Genomic DNA, 21,435 nt, shown 5'->3' with positions numbered 1-21,435 from the left:
TTATACAAAATTCGTACAGATAGCGTTATAAAACCTCTAAATAGATTAAAAATATAAAAACTAGATATATTTATTTAAGACAAACATTTGGTAAAACCCTTCTAAATGTAAATGATATCCCTAGGGCAGGCTGGCCCAACATGAAGTTTCCCTTTTATGGGCCGGGTTGCTATCAATAAATGCATATTTGATGCTTAGTTTTCAATAACAAACATGGGCGTACCCCAGCCATAAAGTCCTCGCATAGCAACCTCTTCCATTCCGGAATGTGTTATCAGGTTGCCCGTGGGAACGCGACACCAGTTCAGGAACAGAAACAGGAGCAGGAGCAGCAGCAGCAGCCGGAGTTGGAGTCGAAGAAGTAAAAAAACCGATGGATTGTCTTGTACAAAAAGGGATTTCTTGCATGTCAATTTATTGGTTTAGTTTCGTGTTTTGTCTACAATCTTAAAAGGATAGAAACTCTATGGCTAGTGCTGCTGATAGTGGAATTTCTGTTGCAGCTGCTGCTGCTGCTGTTTCTGGACCTGCTCCATCTTGAGTTGCTGCTGCTGCTGTTGTAACTGCTGCTGCTGGAGTAGCTGCTGCTGTTGATGCAGTTGCTGCTGCTGGAGTAGCTGTTGCTGCTGTTGCAGTTGCTGCTGCTGCTGTTGAAGTTGCTGCTGCTGTTGTTGAAGTTGCTGCTGCTGCTGCTGTTGGAGTTGCTGTTGAAGTTGCTGTTGGAGTTGCTGTTGTTGCTGGTGAAGTTGCTGCTGTACAGGCTGCTGAGGCTCGACAACTTTCTGCTGTTGAAGTTTCTGCTGTTGCTGCTGCTGCTGCTGCAACTGCTGCTGCTTCTCCTGTATGAGTTTCTGGTTGGCCTGAAGCTGCTGGCGACGGCGCTTTTGCTTCTCAAACTCCGCCAGATGTTCCTGCTGCTTGCGGACTAGCTCGTCCATCACTTCGTGATTGTAGGTTGAGTGCAGCATCAGTCCCAGGAGATTGGCCCGGGATGTTAGCTGCTGTCGTAGCATGCGCTCCTGCTCCATCAGATCGTCCATCTTGAGCCACTGACGAACACGCTCTAGATCAATCTCTGCCCGACGGATCTTCTCCCAGGCATAGTGCTTGAAGCAGTTCTTCTTTGGTGCACGACAGAACTCACCCGTCGGATTGAAGACATTGTGCACCAAGGGGGCGCCACAGACATCCGTGTCGCTTACCTTGGGGTCCTTACTATGCTCCGGACATAGTACACGCAGACGCTTGCAATAGGTTTTGCTGGCCGGATTGTAAAAGTCACAGAACATATTGTTGCCCTCCATGCGGGTCTGGAATATACTGCCGAAGCTGGCCTGCGACTCGTACTTGTTGAAGCACTTCTCCATATGCTTGATGGCCGTGCGCGAGTGGATCTCATGGCCACAGGTGATGCAGTACATGCTCTGCTCATCCTCTGCGTCGCCGGAATCATGCGATCCCTGCGTATCAATGGAGCTGCGCTTGGCTCGCTCCACAACCATATTAAGCTCATCAGAGCGCTTCTCGAGTTCGGCGAGGGCGAAGCGCACTAAAGCCTGCTTCTGACGGATGCCCTCCAGTTGCTTGCGAGTCTCCTCGGCGGCATGACACGGCGTCAGATTCCATTCCTGCAAGCGTTGCGGCAGCACCTGGAATAGGATAAAGTATGAACGAAAAGTCTAGATTCCCTAACTAGATAACTAACCTGGAAGATGCGGTTGGTGGCCAAGTTGAAGCCACACTTGTCGCTGCAGTACTTGCTCTGCGGCCGCGCTTGGCAGCAGCAGCCGGGACCGTGACACTGACGCGTACCCTCCAGCTCGGGATTGAGGAACACCTCTGGACTGGCGGCCCGCTTTATGCCGACCTTTGCCTTGCGAGCTTTGCTGGCGGTAGCCTTTTCGCGCTTCCTGCCACCCGTGCTCGACTGAGAGGTTCCGGGCTCGTTGACGTTCGGCTGGTTGACGCAGGTGCGGTAGATGCAGCGAGGCTTGTGACCGGCGCGAACCCGACATGCATCGCACTGGTTGCAATTGGGACGCCGGCATCCCTCGCAGGTGCCGCAACGCCTGCCAACTTTGGCCTCCCGAGCGTTGCTGCTTTTCCGCTTCAGCGCCCCCGATGGCGGTGGCAACGGAGCTGCTCCGGCAGCAGGCGGCGCCCCAGGCGGACCCGAGGCTCCGGCACCCAGGCTGGTGGAGGCCGCATTCGAGGCCGCAGCCCGTTCGGTGGACACCAAGCGGAAAATGGTCTGCAGCTCGGGATTTTCCCTCTTGCAGCGCCGGCAGTAATACTGCTTGATGTGCTTGGCCTCCTTCTCGGTGATGCCGATGCAGTCGCCATGGTACCACTCCTCGCAGCCATCACAGCCTCTGGAAAAAGCAGAAATGGAGTCATTTTGGAAGATCTAAGATCTTAGAGGATTCCTCCAGGGGACAATGCTCACATCATAAACCGGGAACAGTCGGAGGTACGGCAGATGCAGTAGGCCTGGTCCTCCTGCTTAAGTATCGTGGCTATCTTGGACTTGCGCTCCGGCAGATCAAACTCTCGAGCGATTTCCCGCCGGATTTCCTCTTTCTGCGAATGGGACATCAAAGTTATTCTAGTGGAGAGTGCATTTCCGGGTAACTTACGGTTTTCTTGTACTTCTTTTTGTCCGCCATTCCGCGCCGGGGGGAGGACCTCTTACTAAGTTAATAATTTAAACTAATTAAAATACACACGTACAAATCCCAATAAAATAACAAAAAAAAGGAAACAATGTGACCGCAGCGCAAGTGTCAGAAAAAGCCCCGGAAATTATGTGGTTGTATGACGCGTATATTTAAGTGACTACTTGGTAATTAGCCAAGATTATGCTGTATGGTCTTTAAATATTTAACATCCAGAAACTCTTTTAATATATAAATTTTTTCGCCACATTTTGGTTTCTTTTTATAATTTATTTAAATTTATTTCTGTTAGATAGATAGAGCTGTTTTCTCCGGCTCTGTTAATGCATTTTACTTCCTACATAAACATTCTACGTGTATCTGTAAACGAGTTAGATGCACCAACAACCCTAGAGAGAATTCTGTTAATTAACATCCACCCGACCGCCAACGAGAGAGAATTCTGTTAACTTACGCTGGGTGGAGAGCAGGTCTGTTAATAAAACCCAAACGCACCCGAGAGAGAATTCTGTTAATCAACATCACAAATTTACATTTTACATGGGAATTCGAACCCATGTAGAAAGTTCTACCCCAAAAGTGAGAATTCTACCCCATGTATCTGTAAACGTGTAAGGCGGGATAAACGGCGTGTAAGATGTAGAATGTTAAACAACAGCTTCGTATTGCAGAGTGACCAAAGCAGGGTGATCAAAAATCATTTTCGAACAATTTTGCAACTTTGGTATTTTTGAAACAAGAACCATCATTATCACAAAACAAACACGAACTAAAACACGAACACGACACAGCAACGGTTAAAAAATCTCGCAGCGCGATGTTCGACTGGCGGTGGAATTTTTGTTTATTTTTTTCAAGTTTAAATAATACGCTACGCTATTAGGCGGCGAATAAGTGCTGATTAATATAAGTGCAAAACCGAGCGACTCGAAATAACCAAACTAACGAAGGAGATAACCGACGCGACAAAAGCAACGCTGAAAACAAAAACGATCGTACAACCGCTTAAATACATGCCGATTTGTTGGTAGGATCTTAGCAAATACGAGGAGGAGGCAGACGAAAACGAAAAATCAGACATTCAGCTGAATTAAATAAGCCAAATAAATGGTGTTTTGCATTTTGTGAGCTTGGCATTTCGTTTTTCCTTTTGTTACGACGTTTCCGCTGATCTTGGCCCGTTGTTGTTTTTACCTTTTTTTTCGCGTTGTTGTAACTCGTTTTTTGTGTGAGCGCGCGTGTATGAATCACACAAACACAAGCAAAAACAATAACAACGCGGCGGCGGAGACGGTTAAATATGCTAAAACAAAAAAGGCAATCTAGATAGCAGAATAAATAAAAGGAAAAACCGATCGAAAGAGAGTTACGAAACAAGGGGAGGCATCCTGGAATTTCAGAGAGCGAGAGAGGAGCCAAGAGAGCAGCACAGCACGCACACACACACCAGAGGGAGACAGCAAGAGCGCAGCACACGTACAGCTGTCAAGTGCGGTGATCCTTTCCGCAGGCACGCAGCCATCCCGCTCGCACCCATGCCGCCACCCTAGACCAACTCTGGATGCAGCTGCCTAACAAACAGAAAAAACTCCAACAACAAACACAAAGAGGAACGCAGGGAGAGCGAGCGAGACGGAGCAAAATACGAAGAAGTGGAGGCAGCGGAGATGCATCATCATGTTGCGGTCGCAACAACAACAACAACACCACCAACAACAACAAACACAGCTTACGGCTGTAGGCAGGCGAGCATAAAAAAATAGCTGAAAAATAGTTGGGAAAAATCGAAAATTTCAAAAAAAAGGAAAATAAATCGAGCAATAAACGTAATATAATTTAATCGCGTGTGTTAGTTATGTGCAAAGTAGAAAGTGCATTGCAGCGATAAATCTACAACGAAATTTCAGAAAAATCATTAATTACAAATTACAAAAAATAAGGAATACAAATTAACAAATATGAAGGTCACCGTTTGTTTCGGCGACGTGCGCATTCTGGTGCCCTGCGGTTCCGGCGATCTTTTGGTCAGCGATTTGGTCAAGGAGGCAACGCGTCGCTATATAAAGGCAGCAGGAAAGGTAAGATATAAATAATATACAAAGATAATGATCCTTGGCTGGTTTTCTATAAGTTCTGTATATTTAAAATGAAGAAAACTTGAAGCAGTAGGTTTCTTTTGAACATTCTTCACCTTTTCCTGGAAAATAGACCCCAAAAAACACAATTCAGTCATATATTTCTAAGGCAGTTCCGTAAACAATTCGTCTCAAGGGCGGAAATGCTGCACTTGAAAGTGATGTAATTACACAGGGAAAAAACTAAAAAAAAGAACAGAACAGAACCCGAAAACCCAGAATTAAACAGAAAAAAAGGTTCTTCGGCGGCGCTTATCGGTTCAATGGGAAGGGGAAATAGGAATGGGAACAAGTCGAGGGGGGGATACAGATAAAGCGGAGATGAGGGAAAACAGACACACACACACATGTGTGTCTAGGTAAAATATTTGAATAATGATAAGCCAAAAGTCCAAAAAAAAACACAAGTAAACTAAAGGAGTCGAAACCTGTATACCCTATACACCAGAAAATGCAATATAAAAGCACAAATCTAGAATTCTATCAATAAAACTGCACAATAATGTTATTCAAATTGTTAAGATATTATTATAGAATTATTTTGACTACAAAAATAATTTATAAAAATTAATTATAGGTATACAAAGTGACAAAGGTAAAAAAAAGAAAAGCAAGCATCGAGTAAAGATGATAACAACAACAAACAAATCGAAGAAGAAAGAAGAGAACTCAAGAAAACTCGACTCAAAAGAATTATAATAAAAGTCAGCCGGGAATCAAAAGAACATTTTTATTTCTTTTTGAACTCGCTTGAACCCGATTTCGTAGAGAAAAAGGGGGAGAAGAGACAAATAGAGGGCGACAGGTAACCAAAAAAAAGGGAAGAAAAGGGGAGAAAAGCGAGAAATGCACTTTACAGAGGGACCTTAATTAATCAGAAATAACATCAGAAATTCGTTGGGGTCCACAGGCTCCCCCCTATATAATTAATCAAAAGGGCAAGACAAAGGTTCCTCCGCGATAATCGCCGACTTCCAGAGATTTTCCAGGGAAAATTCTGATTCGAAATCAATTTTATTTCGTTGCAAGGGGGAATCTTGCTTCTTTTTTTGGTAATAATTATGAGTTGTGTGTGTTTTTGAGACGATTAAGTCATTATATAGATTATAGAGCGCCTGAGAGAAATTTGGAACTATTTGGAGGTATTTGGAAAGAACTTAAAAAGAAGTTGGTGTAAAGTTTTTGAAAATTGAAAAAATATGAATTTTATAGATATTCCTTTAACAGAAAAGAATCATTTGAAAGACTTGAAAACTTAATTTTATAGAACTTCTATTAAAAACTTGAGAAAAAACACTTTAATAACCTTCTGACTGTTAAACATATTGGCAATCTTTTAACAATGCAATGCTAAACAATATATTATATTTAAAATCATATAAATTATTACCAAGAACTGTAATAAGTAATTACATTTTGCCATCTAAATTTCCAAGTATTAATTGTCTTATTGCTGTGTTTAATGAAAGAAAATGTTCCACTAATTGGAAGTTTTCCCAACCCAAAACAGCTGGTTATTCCTCTCACCTGAAAAATTGCCTCAATGGTCTTGGATTTCCGGTGTGTCGGCTTATGGGATCCCGAGAAGAGGCCGATGTCTGGTATATATATGTGGCAGAAGGGGCCTGATCTGTTGCAACTTGTGTGAATTTTCGTTTGCTTTCATTGTCTGGCCAAAAGACGAAACTGTGTCAGTTGCAATTAAATGCAAAAAAAAAGGGGGAAAAGCCGATCAGAGGGGTTAAGAAGCGGCCAAGATAAGACGCTTTCCATTTCGCGATCACGTGCGCCGGCCCCTTAACAATTGAACTTGTTAATTATGCAATTTAATGCTTTCTCAAAGGAGTACAATTAAAGCCAAACTATATAAAAATAAACTATAGTACATAGATTTTAAAGAAACCATATAATATTACAGCAAAGTCCTTAAATCTCTTCGGGAATGTGTATACTTATATCTAAAATTAATTTCAAATCACAATTCTATTGTTCTTTCCTCAAGTATTATATATTTTTGCCAAATCAGCAAAATCAAATGACACTTTGCAGGCTTTATATATATATATATATAGCTAGTTGCACTTCAAATTCTTCAAGCACATGAAATATAATTGTATTTTTTATTAATTTCCACGATTCCATTTCCATTTTGCAGCTGTGCGGATCGGTGCTTTTGTTTTTGTTTTCAGGTTTTCATTTTTTCGCATTTTCGCTTTGGGTTTCTTTATCTTTCGGAACCCAAACAACATGTGCAAGCTCAACTGTGTGGAAGTGTTAAAGGAGAATGAGAATAGGAAGAAGAGGTGGAAAAATAGAGACTGTTACCAAGTGACCTAGTGCAATTTGAAGATAAATGTTCTTATAACATTGAAATATTCCACTTGTGTTGCTCCAACTGTGAGATAATTGCATTTGAATGGCAATGTTCTCTTGTAACTTGGGTTCTCTAAGAGGGATTCAAGGGAAATTTGGTATAGGAAGGTATTAAAATGAGTAAAACAATAATTTATAGAAATAAGCACTTTTAATTTACAATTTTAAAAATATATGGTTTCTGCAAGTAAAGTAAAGCTCATATAAGAAAAGTTCGACTTTTCAAATCAATATCAACATTTGTTATTCTTTTTGTCAGGCACAAAAGTTACTCAGTAATACGAAAACTGCAAAAGTTATTAACTTGAAACTTTGCCAGCCTACAAACAGCTGCAAAATATTACGAGGAAAGCTACAAAAAAAGAAAAAAAAAAACACCTAAAGACTTGTTTGTTTACACCTGAACCAACACTATTCCCAGAACTTGGTTCTCATGTGGCAGAACATAAACTAAACAACTCACATTTGTTGTTAACTTCAGTTTAAACTATAAAGCAATACGATTCCTTTGTTATAAAAGTGTGTTATGAAGCCTGAGTCTAAAGATATCCAATAACTTGCAGAGTATTATAAACACTTATTTTTGCAGTGACTTTAGAAATATTCTATGAAAGTTTGCATTTGTTCTAGGTGCTAAATTAACCATACGTTAATTCTTATTATGAAATATTTGCATAAATAAATAGTTTTATGTTCAGTTTCGTGGTAAAAGCCACGCTTTTCGCTTCGATTTCTTTGTTCCCAGCTTGGCTTTAGTGGGCGGTTACATCTTATCAAACAAAGCGAAAATTATGACGACGAGGAGAGGGGTATGACTTGTCCGTTGGCTCATTTGTTTATTTATTGTTTGCCTGGGAAACCAGGCAGATATGGAGTAAAAAAAAACAGATATATATACATGAAACGAAGCTAAAGTTGAATTCATTGAGCATTTTTTCTTCTCGCTGTGGCTGCTGAATTCTTGGCATTAAGGCAGCAAAAACAAAAACAAAACGCGGCAGCTCAGACGGTGAAACCAGTTTTTGCACAATTTGTAAATTATTTAGTCATAAAAAGAAATATCCAGCTTTGCGTCTCTCTACATATCTTTCTCTTTCCCACTGGCATTCTCGCTCTTCTCTCTCTCTCTCTCTCCCTCTTAATATATATATATCTCTTTCTTTAGACGGTTAAAATATTTGATTTTTCTACTCACGCTAATTGTTAGCGTATTTTTAAGTGCACTCTAATTGGTTTAAGTCAATAATTACAATGGAAACATGGCTGAAACCATGGCTGGGAGATTGCGAAAAGCATTCCGATTTCATGGAATGTGTCGGTGTCAAGTCTTGACACTGGCAAAATAATCGATAAAGTCGAGAACGGCAAACACCTTGGCAAGTTTCTAATTTTTTTATAGTTTCCCCGGAGTTTTGTTTGTTGTTGTTTAGAATTTCATGCTTACATTTTTAGCTTTTAGAAGGGGTAAAAATAAGGTCAGAAAATGCTTTGAATTGGCTTAAATGTTTGAATAAAGAAATATGTAAATAGTGGTATTTATTGAAACAAAATATTGATACAAAAATACTAGAAAGTATTTTTGGAAAGTCTTAAGAATACTACATAAAAAACTTTGGTATATTAAAAAGTATTACTACTTAAAATAAATTGTATTTCCTTGCAATCTTTAAGAACTTTTGGTATTATCTTTCATGTTTTATGTTTATAAATAAGGTATAAATAATAATATTATAATTATTGTATTTATTAGATTAATGAGAATATTTTTGGTAATTCCAGTTCTTTTATCTCTTTTATTTTTTATATTTAATGATTATAAATTATGCAATTTAATTTTTCTAAATTCCAACTCAAAATATATAAAGTACATATGTTACTGTCTTTTATTTTTATCTTTTGCATTGCCACCCGGGATCTTTTTATTTATTTCCCTTGAACAAAGTAAAAAAAAATAAGAAGATAAGAAATATTTCCAGCTGTTGTCGCGCGGAAAAGAGAAAAACAAGAAAATGCAAGCCAATTATGAGTCCAAAAAAAAGAAACAGAAAAAAACATTTAAGCTGGACCTACCACAAATGCACCCCACAACCCCTCCTCCACCTTTGAACTATGAACTAATCTCTTTTAAGATCTGCATTTCCTATTATTTTACCTCGAAATGAAGGAAAGGTGAGAGACAGAGAGAAAGAAAGAGATAGAAAGAGAGAGTGAGACAAGAGAGAGTGAAAATGTGAGGGAAAATATTGATACGAAAAGCCCAATTATGCAACAAGAAAATATAGAATTTACAAGAAGGTATAACTAAAAAATATTGGATCTAAAAGCTGATAGTTTCTATATATAGTTTCTGGCAGTATTTAAATCAAGTTACATGACTCCCCATAACAATTATCCAATGTTAATTGGAGTTGACAAAGTTTTTAGAGCCTAAATCAAAACAAGTGCAATTAAAAAACTTGCAATTCTAGACTAGACTTTTAATGGGAATGCCTGAGAGACTATATCTAAAAGGTTCTTCAGTCTGGGTTCCCTCGTAACACCTCTCTCCGCCTCTCATCAGACTTCAGGTAGCACTGTACCATACTATATATATATATATATCTATATATATACTCTCGAGCGGCACTCAAACTCAAACTCGACTACTCTTGGGGGTTGTGACTGGGACTGCAGCCTATAATAGTTTCTGTTTTGTCGGTTTCCATGACAACAACCTGATTACACGTCTGTATATTGATATATATATATATCCATTGTGTGTGTATACAGCAAAAATCGTAGTTGACTGCGTCATTTTCTATATAATATATATGGCCATAGATATTATTATTGCATTGCATTGTGGGCTGATTCACTTGGCCAGCACTTTGGCTTGGTTACTGCCAAATTAGGAGCGAGAAATTCAATTGAATTATCGTGCTCGTTTCTCCTCTTTCTTAGCATTTGAAATTGAAAATAATTTCAAAGTGACACCCACTGGCAAACGATCGCCCACGGCCCTTTGATTAATTTATATTCTATAAACTGCAGCGATCGAACGATCGATTCGATATTATTGATATGTTATTTACTGGGTTTCCCAAGAAAATGCTGAAAAAGGTTCGATTGCAGGGAAAGAGGGGTTCCTGTGAATTCAAACGATCTGGTTTCATTGTGGATTCTTAATAAAAAAAGAGTTGTATTAATTAAGGAAATAAGTAATTGCGTTGGTTGATATTTAGGAGTTTTATTTAGTATTGTTATATATACTTTTTTCAGCTCTAAATATTAACCAATTTATTTGCTTTAACTCAATCAATATTTAACTTTATTTATTGTTTATAAAGTTGGTGTTTTCTTTACCAATTGTTTGCTTTTTCTTAGGTTTTCTTTCTGGCTAAATTGTTTTTCTTCTTTTTAATGGTTATAAAAACTTTAAATTGTTTTAGAATCTATATAATAGTTTTTGTTTCGTGTGTGTTGCAAAAGGCAAGAAGGAAAAATGAGGAGAAGCTTCAATAATTTATGTATTTGGGGGCTAAAACGAGGTTGGAAAGAGGGTTTAAATAGACATATTTTTCTATAATTTGCATGCCAAGCACGATGTCACGATTCTCTATGCAATTTTCTATGCAACTAAGTTTATTTGTCTCTGCATTTCACTATTTTTCCTCCTCGATTCTTAACACTTTCTGTTGGATTTGGATTTGAATTTAGGTATTAATTAAATGTGGTAAATACATTTAATTAAAATTTGACCAAATCTAGTCTTTATATAGGGCCTTATCCTTGGCCTTCCTTAGATAAATGATTTTATTTAAAATAAATTAAATTAGATCATTTTTTAACTGATTTTTAACTGACTATTGATAGACTTTTGACTTCTATAATTGCCCCAGCTAACTCTATTATGTTTTTTAATACATCCATTATATTTTATATACATTTAATAGCTTAAACTTAAGATCCTACAAGTCTGAGGTCTCCATTTTCATTATTTTTATTCAACTTTCATGTGTAACCCCAATTTTAGCTTGCACCCCAAGTTCCCCAACTCCAAACTCCGTTCCAAAAGTGCATTTTTTCGTTATCATCTAGAATTACAAACATTTTATTGCCACACTAATTGAGTATCTATTTTTTGGTCACGCACGTGTGTGTGCACACACCAATCCCCGTTTGGGTTATTGGGTGGTGTTTTCGGATGGGTTTGGTTCAAATTTTGCTTCCGTTTTTATATATTTATATTTATGTATGTAACCAGTACTAGTTCGGGATGCATTTCAGGATCAGGAGGGTTAATGGCAAGTAAAAAAGGGGAGTGTCTGGCAGCTGCTGTTTGAGTTGCAACGTTGGTTGCCATTAACTACAATACCACGTAAATTAATTTGTTAATATTTGTTATTTGACAAGAACTTCACACACCTTTCCACCCACTGTAAATCATTAACTTTTTCGGCTTTTTAATGACACATAAAGTGAGTTCAAGGTGGATAGTGTTGGGTTTTACTTCATATTCATGCTTGGTTAGGTCGCCCAAGGTGGCTCTGAAATAGAGGTTGGAGGTGCCATCAAGAAGGGGGGCGTGGCAAGTGCAAGTGGGTGCTTGTGTCGTCGATAAGCTCCATTGAAGGGGAACCCCCAGGGGTCAAGTGCAGAGTTACCAAATACCTCAGTTACCTTAAGTTCAAGTTCAACTCAAGAGCGATATGTGGAGGTTATATCTTCCATTGAAAGTGGTTTGAAAAAGGGATTTTGTTAAAGTATTTTGTCATTAGAAATAATTTAGAGGGATTTATATATCATTTATATATGATATTTGTTATTGGAAATGATTTTATTAATCATTTTAATAGACATAAAGGTTGAAATAACTCTTAAAGAAGTGATAGGCTACCAGGAATCATATATTTATTATAATAAAAATGTTTAACTATATAATTCTTATGGAATCAAGAGCTTAAATCAATTTTATAAAAAAAGTAATCACTCATTTAAGGCTTTAATCAGTTGGAAATTTCAATAATACAACTTTAAGGAAGCCTATTAAAAACTTTATAGTATTTAAATCATTCCATTTATTAAACTGAATTTAATTCAATAAACTTTAAGCTTAATTTATACCCTAGTTGGTATATGAAACAGTTTTCTAACTGCATTATTATTGCTATTATTGTTATTATTAATTTTTGACCTGTTCCGTGCTGCTGATGAGGCCGTCTAATCTTTTCAATACAATCTTTTCCCCAACTCACTCATTCCGCTTCACATAAATACATGACACATTTTATTTGTTGTTTATTTATTTCATTTTTTATTTCTTTTAATTGGTCTTTTTGTTGAAACTAGTTTTTGTCATCTAAAAAAAAAAAACAAACAAAGAAATACATTGGTAACAAATAAACCGACAATGGTTAACAATGCAACGATCTGCAGTTAGTGGGTGGGCGTGGCAGCACCGTCTCCGCCCCCCTGTGTGTTTTTGTTGTTGTTGTTTTTTTATTATTCGCTGCACAAAAGCATTCTCTGTGCAACAACGTGACGTTTTCGGGTAATGAGTAAGCGCCAAATAGGCACGGTCTCTCTTTTTTCTCTCTCTCTCCCCCTCTTAAAAAAACACTGATAAAAATGTGTTTGCATAAAAAAAGTAATAAAAAAGTAGCTGAAAGAGATAACACAAAATAATCGGTTATATGTAGAATAGAAAAGTCACAAAAAAACGTCAAGCTTATCATCAAATGGTTTTGTTAAAAAAATAAATAAAGAAAGTGTTAAAAAGTTTATAGAAAAGGGTAAAACTTTTGCTTTAAAATCTGTTCATTTGTAAATTGATTTGTCTAATATTTATATTTTCTATTTAATTAAAAAATATTTGCTTTATTTAAGTCCCAATATGTTAGTTCTTTAGTTTTTAAGCAGTAATATTTGCTACTATCTTTTATTTCCGTGTAATTATGGCATGTTTGTCGTCTGTCCGATCGTACATGTTTGATATATAGGCACGTATCGGAATGTAGCATATATACATACATTTTATATATCCATTTTTTTAATTTTTGCGACTGTTTGCCAAAAGGGTTGGCTTGGGTCAACATACCCATACCATCGATGTCATCGTCATAAAGTACACACTCATTTCGCAATCTTTGACCAAAACGGTTGTTTGGTTTGTCAGCTTTAACATTTCATTCCCGGGGTTCTTACCTTCGATATAGATATATATATATATATATGTATATTTATTCCGTTGAATTCCCAGTCATTATGGTAACCAAAAACCGAAAATTCAGAGACAAACCCTAAGATACTTTTGCATTTCTCAATCTTTTATTAAACTGAGTTAAGAAGGAGGTTCATATCTTTGGTTCAAAGACCTTTAAATAAACATTTAGATACAAAAAAATTTACAAAATACGAAATATATAAAGGTGTTATGTTTTATTTATATATATATTAATTTATGGGTACATTTTTCTAAGCTCCAGAAAAGTTTCAAGTCTTAAGATTTAATTATTTCAAGTTAACCTCCCAAAAAAAAAAAGGGTAAAACCCTCTTCGTTAAACCCTTTTCTGTTTGTTTGTTTTTTTTTTTAATGTTTTTACTTCATTTTCAATTTGTGTAATAACCACAAATAAGAAATACAACAAAAAACATAAGACTCAGAGCAGAACGTCGCTCACGTTTCGGTGATAAAAGCAAAAATCAGCAGCAGACTGAGTAGAAATCCACAAAAAAAAATAAAATAAATAAAAATAAACACATTTTTCTTTCGATGAGGCAAAAGGCAAAAAACGTTCCGGCTTCGAGGAATGTCGAGTGAATTGGCAAAAGGCAGCCAACGGTTATTGAGTTCAAAAAAGGCAATAAGCTTTAAAATTCTTTGCTTTATTTCACTTTATTTTATTTGGGTTAGGTCAGTTAGGCGGGCCAATGAAAGGCGATACTTCTAGCAACCAAAAAACAAAAACAAAAAACCGAAACAAATAAGAGCAAGCCATTAATTTTAAGCAGCCTTTGTTTGCTCTAAATTAATATATGGTTACGAATTTATTAAGTCTTTAGTCAAATAATGGTAGTAAATATAAAAAAGAACAATAAACTTTGTTGTTTCTATGTCAAAATACGAATATATCATCTTTTTGCATTCTAAATATAATAGTTAATACATCATTTGGTAATAATTAATAAACTTAATTGATTCTTAAAGATATTTCCGGGACTTTTTGTAAAAATGTGTGTGGGTGTTTTTTTTTTTGTCAGCATCACAAAATGAGTCACATTTTCCCCAAATGAAATCTAGCTGACTTATTTTCTTATTTCTATTTGTATTTAGCCAGGTGTTTCCTCTAAAAACAGTGAAATGAATCATTTCTTACTAAGGGGAGATAAACAGAGAAAGAGGGGAGATAGAGAAAGATATAGAGAAAGAGTAAGAGATACAGATAGAGAGAGAACTAGAGATAGAGAGAGAGAGAAGAGAAAGAATGCTGTTGAAGGCCATTGCAAACCATAAAAAGCCGGGAAGCCTGTGTAGGCTCTTCGATCTCTTGACTTTTTGTAGGCGCTGCACGTGCAAAATGCTTGAATGAATTAAATAAATGAATAAATTGGCCAACAAGGCGAAGACGGAGAACCGCAACGCAAAAGGCTTAAAGCAATAGATAGATAATCCCCCCTTGTTTTGGCCCCCGCAATTATATGGCACACCCTATTGCCAATTTGCGCATTTTCTGTCTGCGTTTTAAATCACTCAAATACAGTCTATATGGCCTATAAAACATTTTCCCACAATTTAATTGCAAATAGATACAGTAATTATTTATATATTAATTATATTTATTATTAGTATATTAATTTAAATCTTTCTTTTATTTTAAGTAATTTATTTTTGATCTAACTTTTGGTTGTTTAAAGGAGAGCTCCACTGTATTTAGAGCGGGGGCGATGCTCTTGTTGCCTAACGAGAGAGAGAGATAGAGAGCATATTACCGCTCTTTTGCATGCTCTGCTCTCTCTTTAGCTCACTTGCTCTCTCCTCTCTCTCCTCTCTTTGATTTTTTGCGCGCAAAACAAAAGACTGAGGCGACAAACTCGGAGCTCGTTGGCGGCAAATGGCGGATGAGAAGAGAGCGCCAAAAAGTTGTTCCAATTGAGCAGGCAAAATAAATATGGGTGTGTTTGTAAGTGTGTGTGTGTGTGAGTGTATAATGCACCCACATGCCACAACAATAAAAACAACTTTGGCCTGGCCTTGAAATTGCTTAGCAGCAAAAATAAAAGCCACAACAAAAACACAACCAACTATTTTGCACGCCTTGAAATTTGTAAATAAAAGAAATAAATAAATAAGGGATAAAGTATGAAATTCTGGGACAAATAAAAATGTTAATCTTTTAATAAATAACATAAAAAAAGCAAAGATAAATTGTAAGGCCTTAAGAAAAATATTAAATACAAAGAAAAATATGAAATACAAGAAATATAATTGATTCAATTGCAAGAATGTATTTATATTTTAACCCAAGATCTTTAATTAATTGTATATAAATAAATCTTAAACAAAAGTCTAAAAATATCCCCTATTTGCTTCCCTTTAGCATTAGCTTTTCTGTTGTGTTAACACAACTTTTCTTACTTTCCATTGGACATTTATTTATGGACCAAAACCAAGACTGTTCGTCACCCAAACACTTTCCATTTATTTGTTTTTTATTTCTTTGAGCTCTCCCCTGTTGTAAGCATTTTTGGGCATTTCTTTCATTTCACTTCCATGAACAATAAAAAAACCAAATACCAGAAAAAAAGTAAAATTAATTTCTATATAGAAATGATTTGGGTAACCCAAAAAAAATAAACACACACGAAAAACATTAAAAAGATTTGTCATCGGCTTTATAGAGTTGCTTTTGCTTTTTGTGCATAATAATATTCATAGTTTATAGTTTGTGTTTCTTTGTGATAATTGTTATTCGTGTTGTTTATGAAGTAATATGAACTTTTGCACAGGGTTGCGTCGGTTCAGGGCTGTCTGTCAGGAAATGAAATGAAATTCTTATAAAGAGTTTATATAACCAGTCTCAAAATAAAACTCCACCTTCTTTGGCATTTTTTGAGGAGCAAATAAACTGAAATTGTTAATGTTTACGATTCCCCTGGACTCAGGAACCAAGCCCATAAATTTCTCTTCTAATTTCATTTTAATGTTTTTGTCGCCTGTCATTCGGTGAATTTCCTAGAAATCCATATTATTGTTTGACCTGAAACTCCGAGTTCTTTCAGCCATTACAATGCAGGTACATATCTTCTCTCTGTGGGGGAAGTATGGGAAAGAGACGAAGGGAGTGTATACACTCATTCGTAGTAGTAGAAAGGGGTCTTTCTGTTGCTGTTCTATTTGAAGTACATATTTAAGTGGCATTTAGCATGAAATTGCGATCCTTTTGTCTGTTTCTTTGGGCTTTGTCTTGCGTTTTGCTTTGTGGTTGAGGAGAAAAATAAAGGAAGCTTTCATTTAACGCTTTCTACGGCATTACGGTGGACACATTATAGTGAATAATGGAATTATGCGATCTTTTATATGGTATCCCTTGATAAGTTCCAGTTCTTAGCTTTAAAGTTTCATAAATGCCTCAATAAAAATTATACAAAATATTTATTTAAATGATAAATCAACATAAACAAACCCAAAGTTATAAGAGCTTCTCTTTTTCATAATTTCACCATAATTTGCCTCTGGTTTTTTCACTGTACATTCACATTCTGTGTCATGCGACACACAAACACACTTTAATGTAAATCTCGGCTTACTCCTTTCCTTTCAATTCCGCAAACAATAAATTATATTGTTTTTGGATACCCCAGAAATAAGAATAAGAAGCCTTTCTTCATCTTGCATCTCCTCTCTCTCGATCTTTTGTTTCGTTTTGCCAAGAATCGGAGACGGATGATAATAATAATAAGAATCGTCCGAAGACAAGCCCCAAAAGTGGAATCCAGTTACCAAAGGCTACAGTGGACACTCGTTAGTTGAGCTTAAGAATGTTTCAACTTAAATAAATAATTATCTTATCTCTAGATTTATAAATGGAATTCATGTTATAATTGATACATATTATATATTATTATTAGTGTTTTAGTGTGCCTTTATATTTGAATTATTTTTTCTTTGTCAAATATGTAAATATTTTTATTATAATTTATTTATGTAATTGTTAAAACTTTGTAAATTTGTTATTTTATAAATTTTTTTGTAAAAAGAAAATCCCAAAAAGTTAGCCAAGACTGTTTACGATGATCACTTTTCTTAGCACTTATTGTCTTGGCTTTGTTGCGGTTACCAAAGAGAGCCCACACAGCAATAAAGGGAGCTTGATTGATTGGATGATTGATTGATTGATTGATTGATCGATTAAGTGAAGTTGCTGTTACATCTGCAGCTTTTATCTCCAGCTGGTTTGCCTTGAAAAGCAAACGCAAGAAAATGCGTTTCCGTCGTTTCGATGTCTCTCTTTTTTTTCCTTCAAACCAATTTGCTGTCTCACTTTCACTTGAAGCGATCGAGCCTCTCTTTCTGTCTTGGCTTTTGCATAACCCTTTTTTTTCTCTCTGTGAACTTTGACCCCTTGCCCACCCATAAGCCACCCCTTTTTGACCCCCCTTTTCATCGTGGGGCCTGTTCCACCTTTTAACCTGTTGGATGGCCCCAATGGCATTGCGGAAATTCACACACATTAAAAAATAAATAGACAAAAAACACAAAACATAAAAAAAAGACAACAATTTAAAGCTTGCGCAATATCCGATTGGTTTATTTTGTTGTTGACTTTAGTATTAGTTTTTGTTTTCGCTTTTCTTTTAACAAAATAAAGAAGAGGTGACCCAAGTCGCTTAGATAATTACAATTGGAAGCGTGTCTTGTATTTACTATATATATATTTATATACTTTGTTACAAATATATATATTCTTTGGTTGTCTCTGGGTCAGGTTTTTGTTTTTTTACTTTACTTTACTTCTTCAATCTGTTCCATTGGCGCTAAATGACTTGGAAAAACAGCAGAAAACCACAAGATAAGTACTCTCAATGGGACAAATAATGATGATTCACTAGATCACATTGTTAATAGGATTTTTAGTTGGCATTAATAGGGTATACTTTGGGTGAAAATATAGGTTTTTTTTAATAGTTAAACAGAATTTAAATACGTTAAAATTTAAATTATAATAGTGTCCCCTTGCGTTTTGTGTTGGATTACTTTGTGAATCATCACTCCGGAAAATAAAATATATATATTTATGTTAAAACATTTTCATTTCATTTCATTCCTCAATAAACGATCGTTTTTATGGCAGCTACATGATATAGTAGTTCGATTTTCATAAAATTGTACACAAAATTCTAGATAAATATATAACGGCTATATCTTAAATTTGATGAAAATCTGTTGAGTACTAAAAAAATTATAATTTATTTTCTTAAACTTTCCCTATTGTTTCTATGGCAGCTATATATATAGTCCACCGATTCGCCATGCTCCGACTTATATACTAGTAAAATTAGATAGAAGAAGAACACCATAGTTTCATTGAAATAGCTTAAGTTTGTTCCAAAACAAATCTCGCACGTCTGTACTTATGATTCCCAACTTGTTCTAACATCCCTGGAACGAAGTGGCTTCTACCAGCCATGTCTTAGATATGTGTTGTGTTACAAAGTTGCAAGTCATTGTTTATTAGTGTTCAAATTAAGTAAGTGATCATACATACATACATACTGTTTATATATACTTACTGATCATTGATACTTACTGATCAGAGTTATTTACTGGCCATAGATACTTACTATTCAAAGTTAATTACTGATCATATTAATTAACTGATTTTTTTATCATAGATACTTACTGATCATAGTTAATAACTGGTTGTAGGTACTTACTGATCATAGTTAATTATATATCATAGTTACTCACTGTTAAAAGAGACTTACATATTTATATTTATATAGATTTTTTTAAATTGAACCAATCGAAATGCCTTAAATCATTATAATGTCCCTTATGTTTTGTGTTAGATCTTTCTGTAAATCATAGTCACACCTCACAATCACTCCCATAATCTCATTGTAAACATTTCAAATAGGTTTTCTATTCCGTATTCAGATTACATCGCTTGTCTATTACTTAATTTTCTGTGGCATTTTCCCCAGAATTAGTCTGCTCACATTCCCCATTGACACATCCCATCCATTAGGTAAATGGTTTGCTTTGCTGCAATCCTAGGGTTTGGAATCGAAATCCGCCTTCACATGCCAAGAAAACAGATCCTTGTCTGTTTTGTCTTACAAAATTTTAAAATTCAGAGCAAGCAGATGCATAAATAAACGTCACTCGTCCGTCGCTCCAAAGAAAAAGGGGTTTGTCTTCTTGGGTTCGGCTTAGTTTTGGTCCTACTTTAGGGACCGGGACGAGGCTACCCCCTCTCTGTACCCCCTCTCTCCAGTATCTCCTCCTCCTCCTCCACAGTGATTCCTCTCACGTTTCCCTCGCTCTGCGTGTCAAATCAAAGTGCGACTCGAGTGCGGCTACCCAAAGATTTCCCCTCCACCTGGTGGCCCCCAACTCCAACACACGACAAACAACAAACAACACACAACACACACTACCAAACCACACACAACCACACCATACCACACACAACCACACCACTCACAACAATGTTCAGGTACAGTGCAACTTACTTAGGTTTAACTTTTGGCTAATGGTTTTTAATGAACAGGAAATAGAAAAAAAACTACAAGAAAGGTTCTTGAAGTATGTAGGTTCTTTATTTAATAATAAATTATTATATAGGAATACCGATTATCGATATTTTTTTTATATGACAATTTTATCGACAAATCGAAAAAAACTCATAACTAAGGTAAAAATGCATTAATTTAAATTCGGAAAGTTTTAAAATGTTAATTTTTTAAAGGTTAATAAATCTGCATACTCAATTAAAACTCTTAAAATTTTTTATTTTCTTAATAAATTTTGGAAAATTTTAACGTTGCAACCCCTTATAAAATTTTTCCAATTTTGAAAAAATTAAATTTGTACCGGACATAGCTAGATCGATTCGCCTGTTAATGCTGATTAAGAATATATATGATTTATAGGGTCGGAAAGGGCTCCTTCACTGATTAAAAATAATTTTTCCTTTGCAAGATTCCTAAAATCGATATTTTTATTTGATAATTGTATAAATATTTTTCTGGGTCAATTAAAGTTTAAAAATCGCATAACTTTGTCAAAAATGCATTAATTTCAATTCAGAAATCGCTCCTGTCTTAGTTTTTTGGCGGTTTATAAATCTGCATATTCAATTTAAAGTTTTAAAAATTCAACATTTTTGTTGATTTTTCTACATTTTAACGATTATAAAAATTTGAAAAATATGTTAACATTTTGTTTTCTTCCGGAAGTATCTAGAAAGAATCTCCTGTTGATGCTGATCAAGAATATATATGATCTATAGGGTCGGAAATGACTCCTTCACTGCGTTTCGAGCTTCTGACTTAAATTAAAATACCCTTGCAAGGGTATAATATAATATATATATAATATAATATATAAATATATCTATAAATTCCAGCATTTTGCATGGGGGTTTCTTTTTCTTTTGTTTTTTGTTTTTTTTTTTTTTTTAATTTATCTAAAATTAAATTAAAATGATATATTTTGTTATTTTCAATAACTGTATTGAAACAACCAAATAATAAAAAAGATGAAAGTATTTAAAATATATATTATTAAAGCTCACATTGTTAAGGTTTCACTTTAACTAGTGTTTACTGTAACCGCAACAACAAGAGCGAGTCACGAGCCGCCGACTTTAAGCCGCTTGTAATTGATCGTGTCTTTGACATTAGAAAAACATTTTTCTTTTGGCGTCCCTACAGTTTTCCTCCCTCCCCCCGCCCCCCCCCTCGATTTTCTTTCTTATATTATTTTTTTTTCGTCTCTGTTTGTTGTCGTCTGTTGCTTGTTGCATGAAAATGTAACGAAGCACGGCCAACTGGTGCACGGTGGCTAATAAAATGGGAAATAAGGCGCAAGCAGAGATAGCAAATCCACTTAGTGGCAAAACAGTGGGTGTTGGTGGGCTTTGGAGGAGGAGCAGGAGGAGCAGGAGGAGGAAGCCCCACAAATGGCCCAAGAGAAGATCCCCCTTCAGAGATTCAGAGAGTGTCAAATGAAATGAGACGTGGCCAAAGCAACAGGCAAAAGCACAAG

At 35.9% G+C, this 21,435-nt stretch overlaps 2 protein-coding genes across 3 annotated transcripts in view; one reads left to right on the top strand and one right to left on the bottom strand.

Moving 5' to 3' along the window:
* Positions 1-378: 378 nt before the first annotated feature.
* LOC110184302 (CXXC-type zinc finger protein 1-like) lies at positions 379-3,006 on the bottom strand. The gene is made up of 4 exons (XM_020952791.2): positions 2,637-3,006; positions 2,447-2,580; positions 1,706-2,372; positions 379-1,649 (listed from the first exon to the last, which is right to left on the bottom strand). The coding sequence occupies exons 1-4, from the start codon at positions 2,664-2,666 to the stop codon at positions 471-473; spliced, it is 2,010 nt and encodes a 669-aa protein (XP_020808450.2). The 5' UTR covers positions 2,667-3,006; the 3' UTR covers positions 379-470.
* Positions 3,007-3,408: 402 nt separating this feature from the next.
* baz (par-3 family cell polarity regulator) overlaps positions 3,409-21,435 on the top strand; it is a 45,291-nt gene continuing 27,264 nt past the window's right edge. For both annotated transcript variants that reach the window (XM_020952744.2, XM_020952742.2), the window contains exon 1: positions 3,409-4,753. In XM_020952744.2, coding sequence (XP_020808403.2) covers positions 4,634-4,753 — 120 coding nt within the window. In that variant the 5' untranslated portion in view covers positions 3,409-4,633. The remainder of the gene's footprint in view (positions 4,754-21,435) is intronic.

This window comes from Drosophila serrata, unplaced genomic scaffold, assembly GCF_035046125.1.
Source record: "Drosophila serrata isolate PLE 108 unplaced genomic scaffold, ASM3504612v1 contig_293, whole genome shotgun sequence".
Taxonomy (NCBI): domain Eukaryota; kingdom Metazoa; phylum Arthropoda; class Insecta; order Diptera; family Drosophilidae; genus Drosophila; species Drosophila serrata.
This window is presented reverse-complemented; position numbering and strand designations above follow the sequence as displayed.

Bases quoted from the DNA above. Each gene is read 5' to 3' on its own strand.
- LOC110184302 (XM_020952791.2), bottom strand. From the start codon at position 2,666: ATGGCGGACAAAAAGAAGTACAAGAAAACC. The intron at 2,373-2,446 runs GTGAGCATTGTC...TGCTTTTTCCAG, and splicing joins GACTGTTCCCGGTTTATGAT to AGGCTGTGATGGCTGCGAGG. The intron at 1,650-1,705 runs GTTAGTTATCTA...ATCCTATTCCAG, and splicing joins CCACCAACCGCATCTTCCAG to GTGCTGCCGCAACGCTTGCA.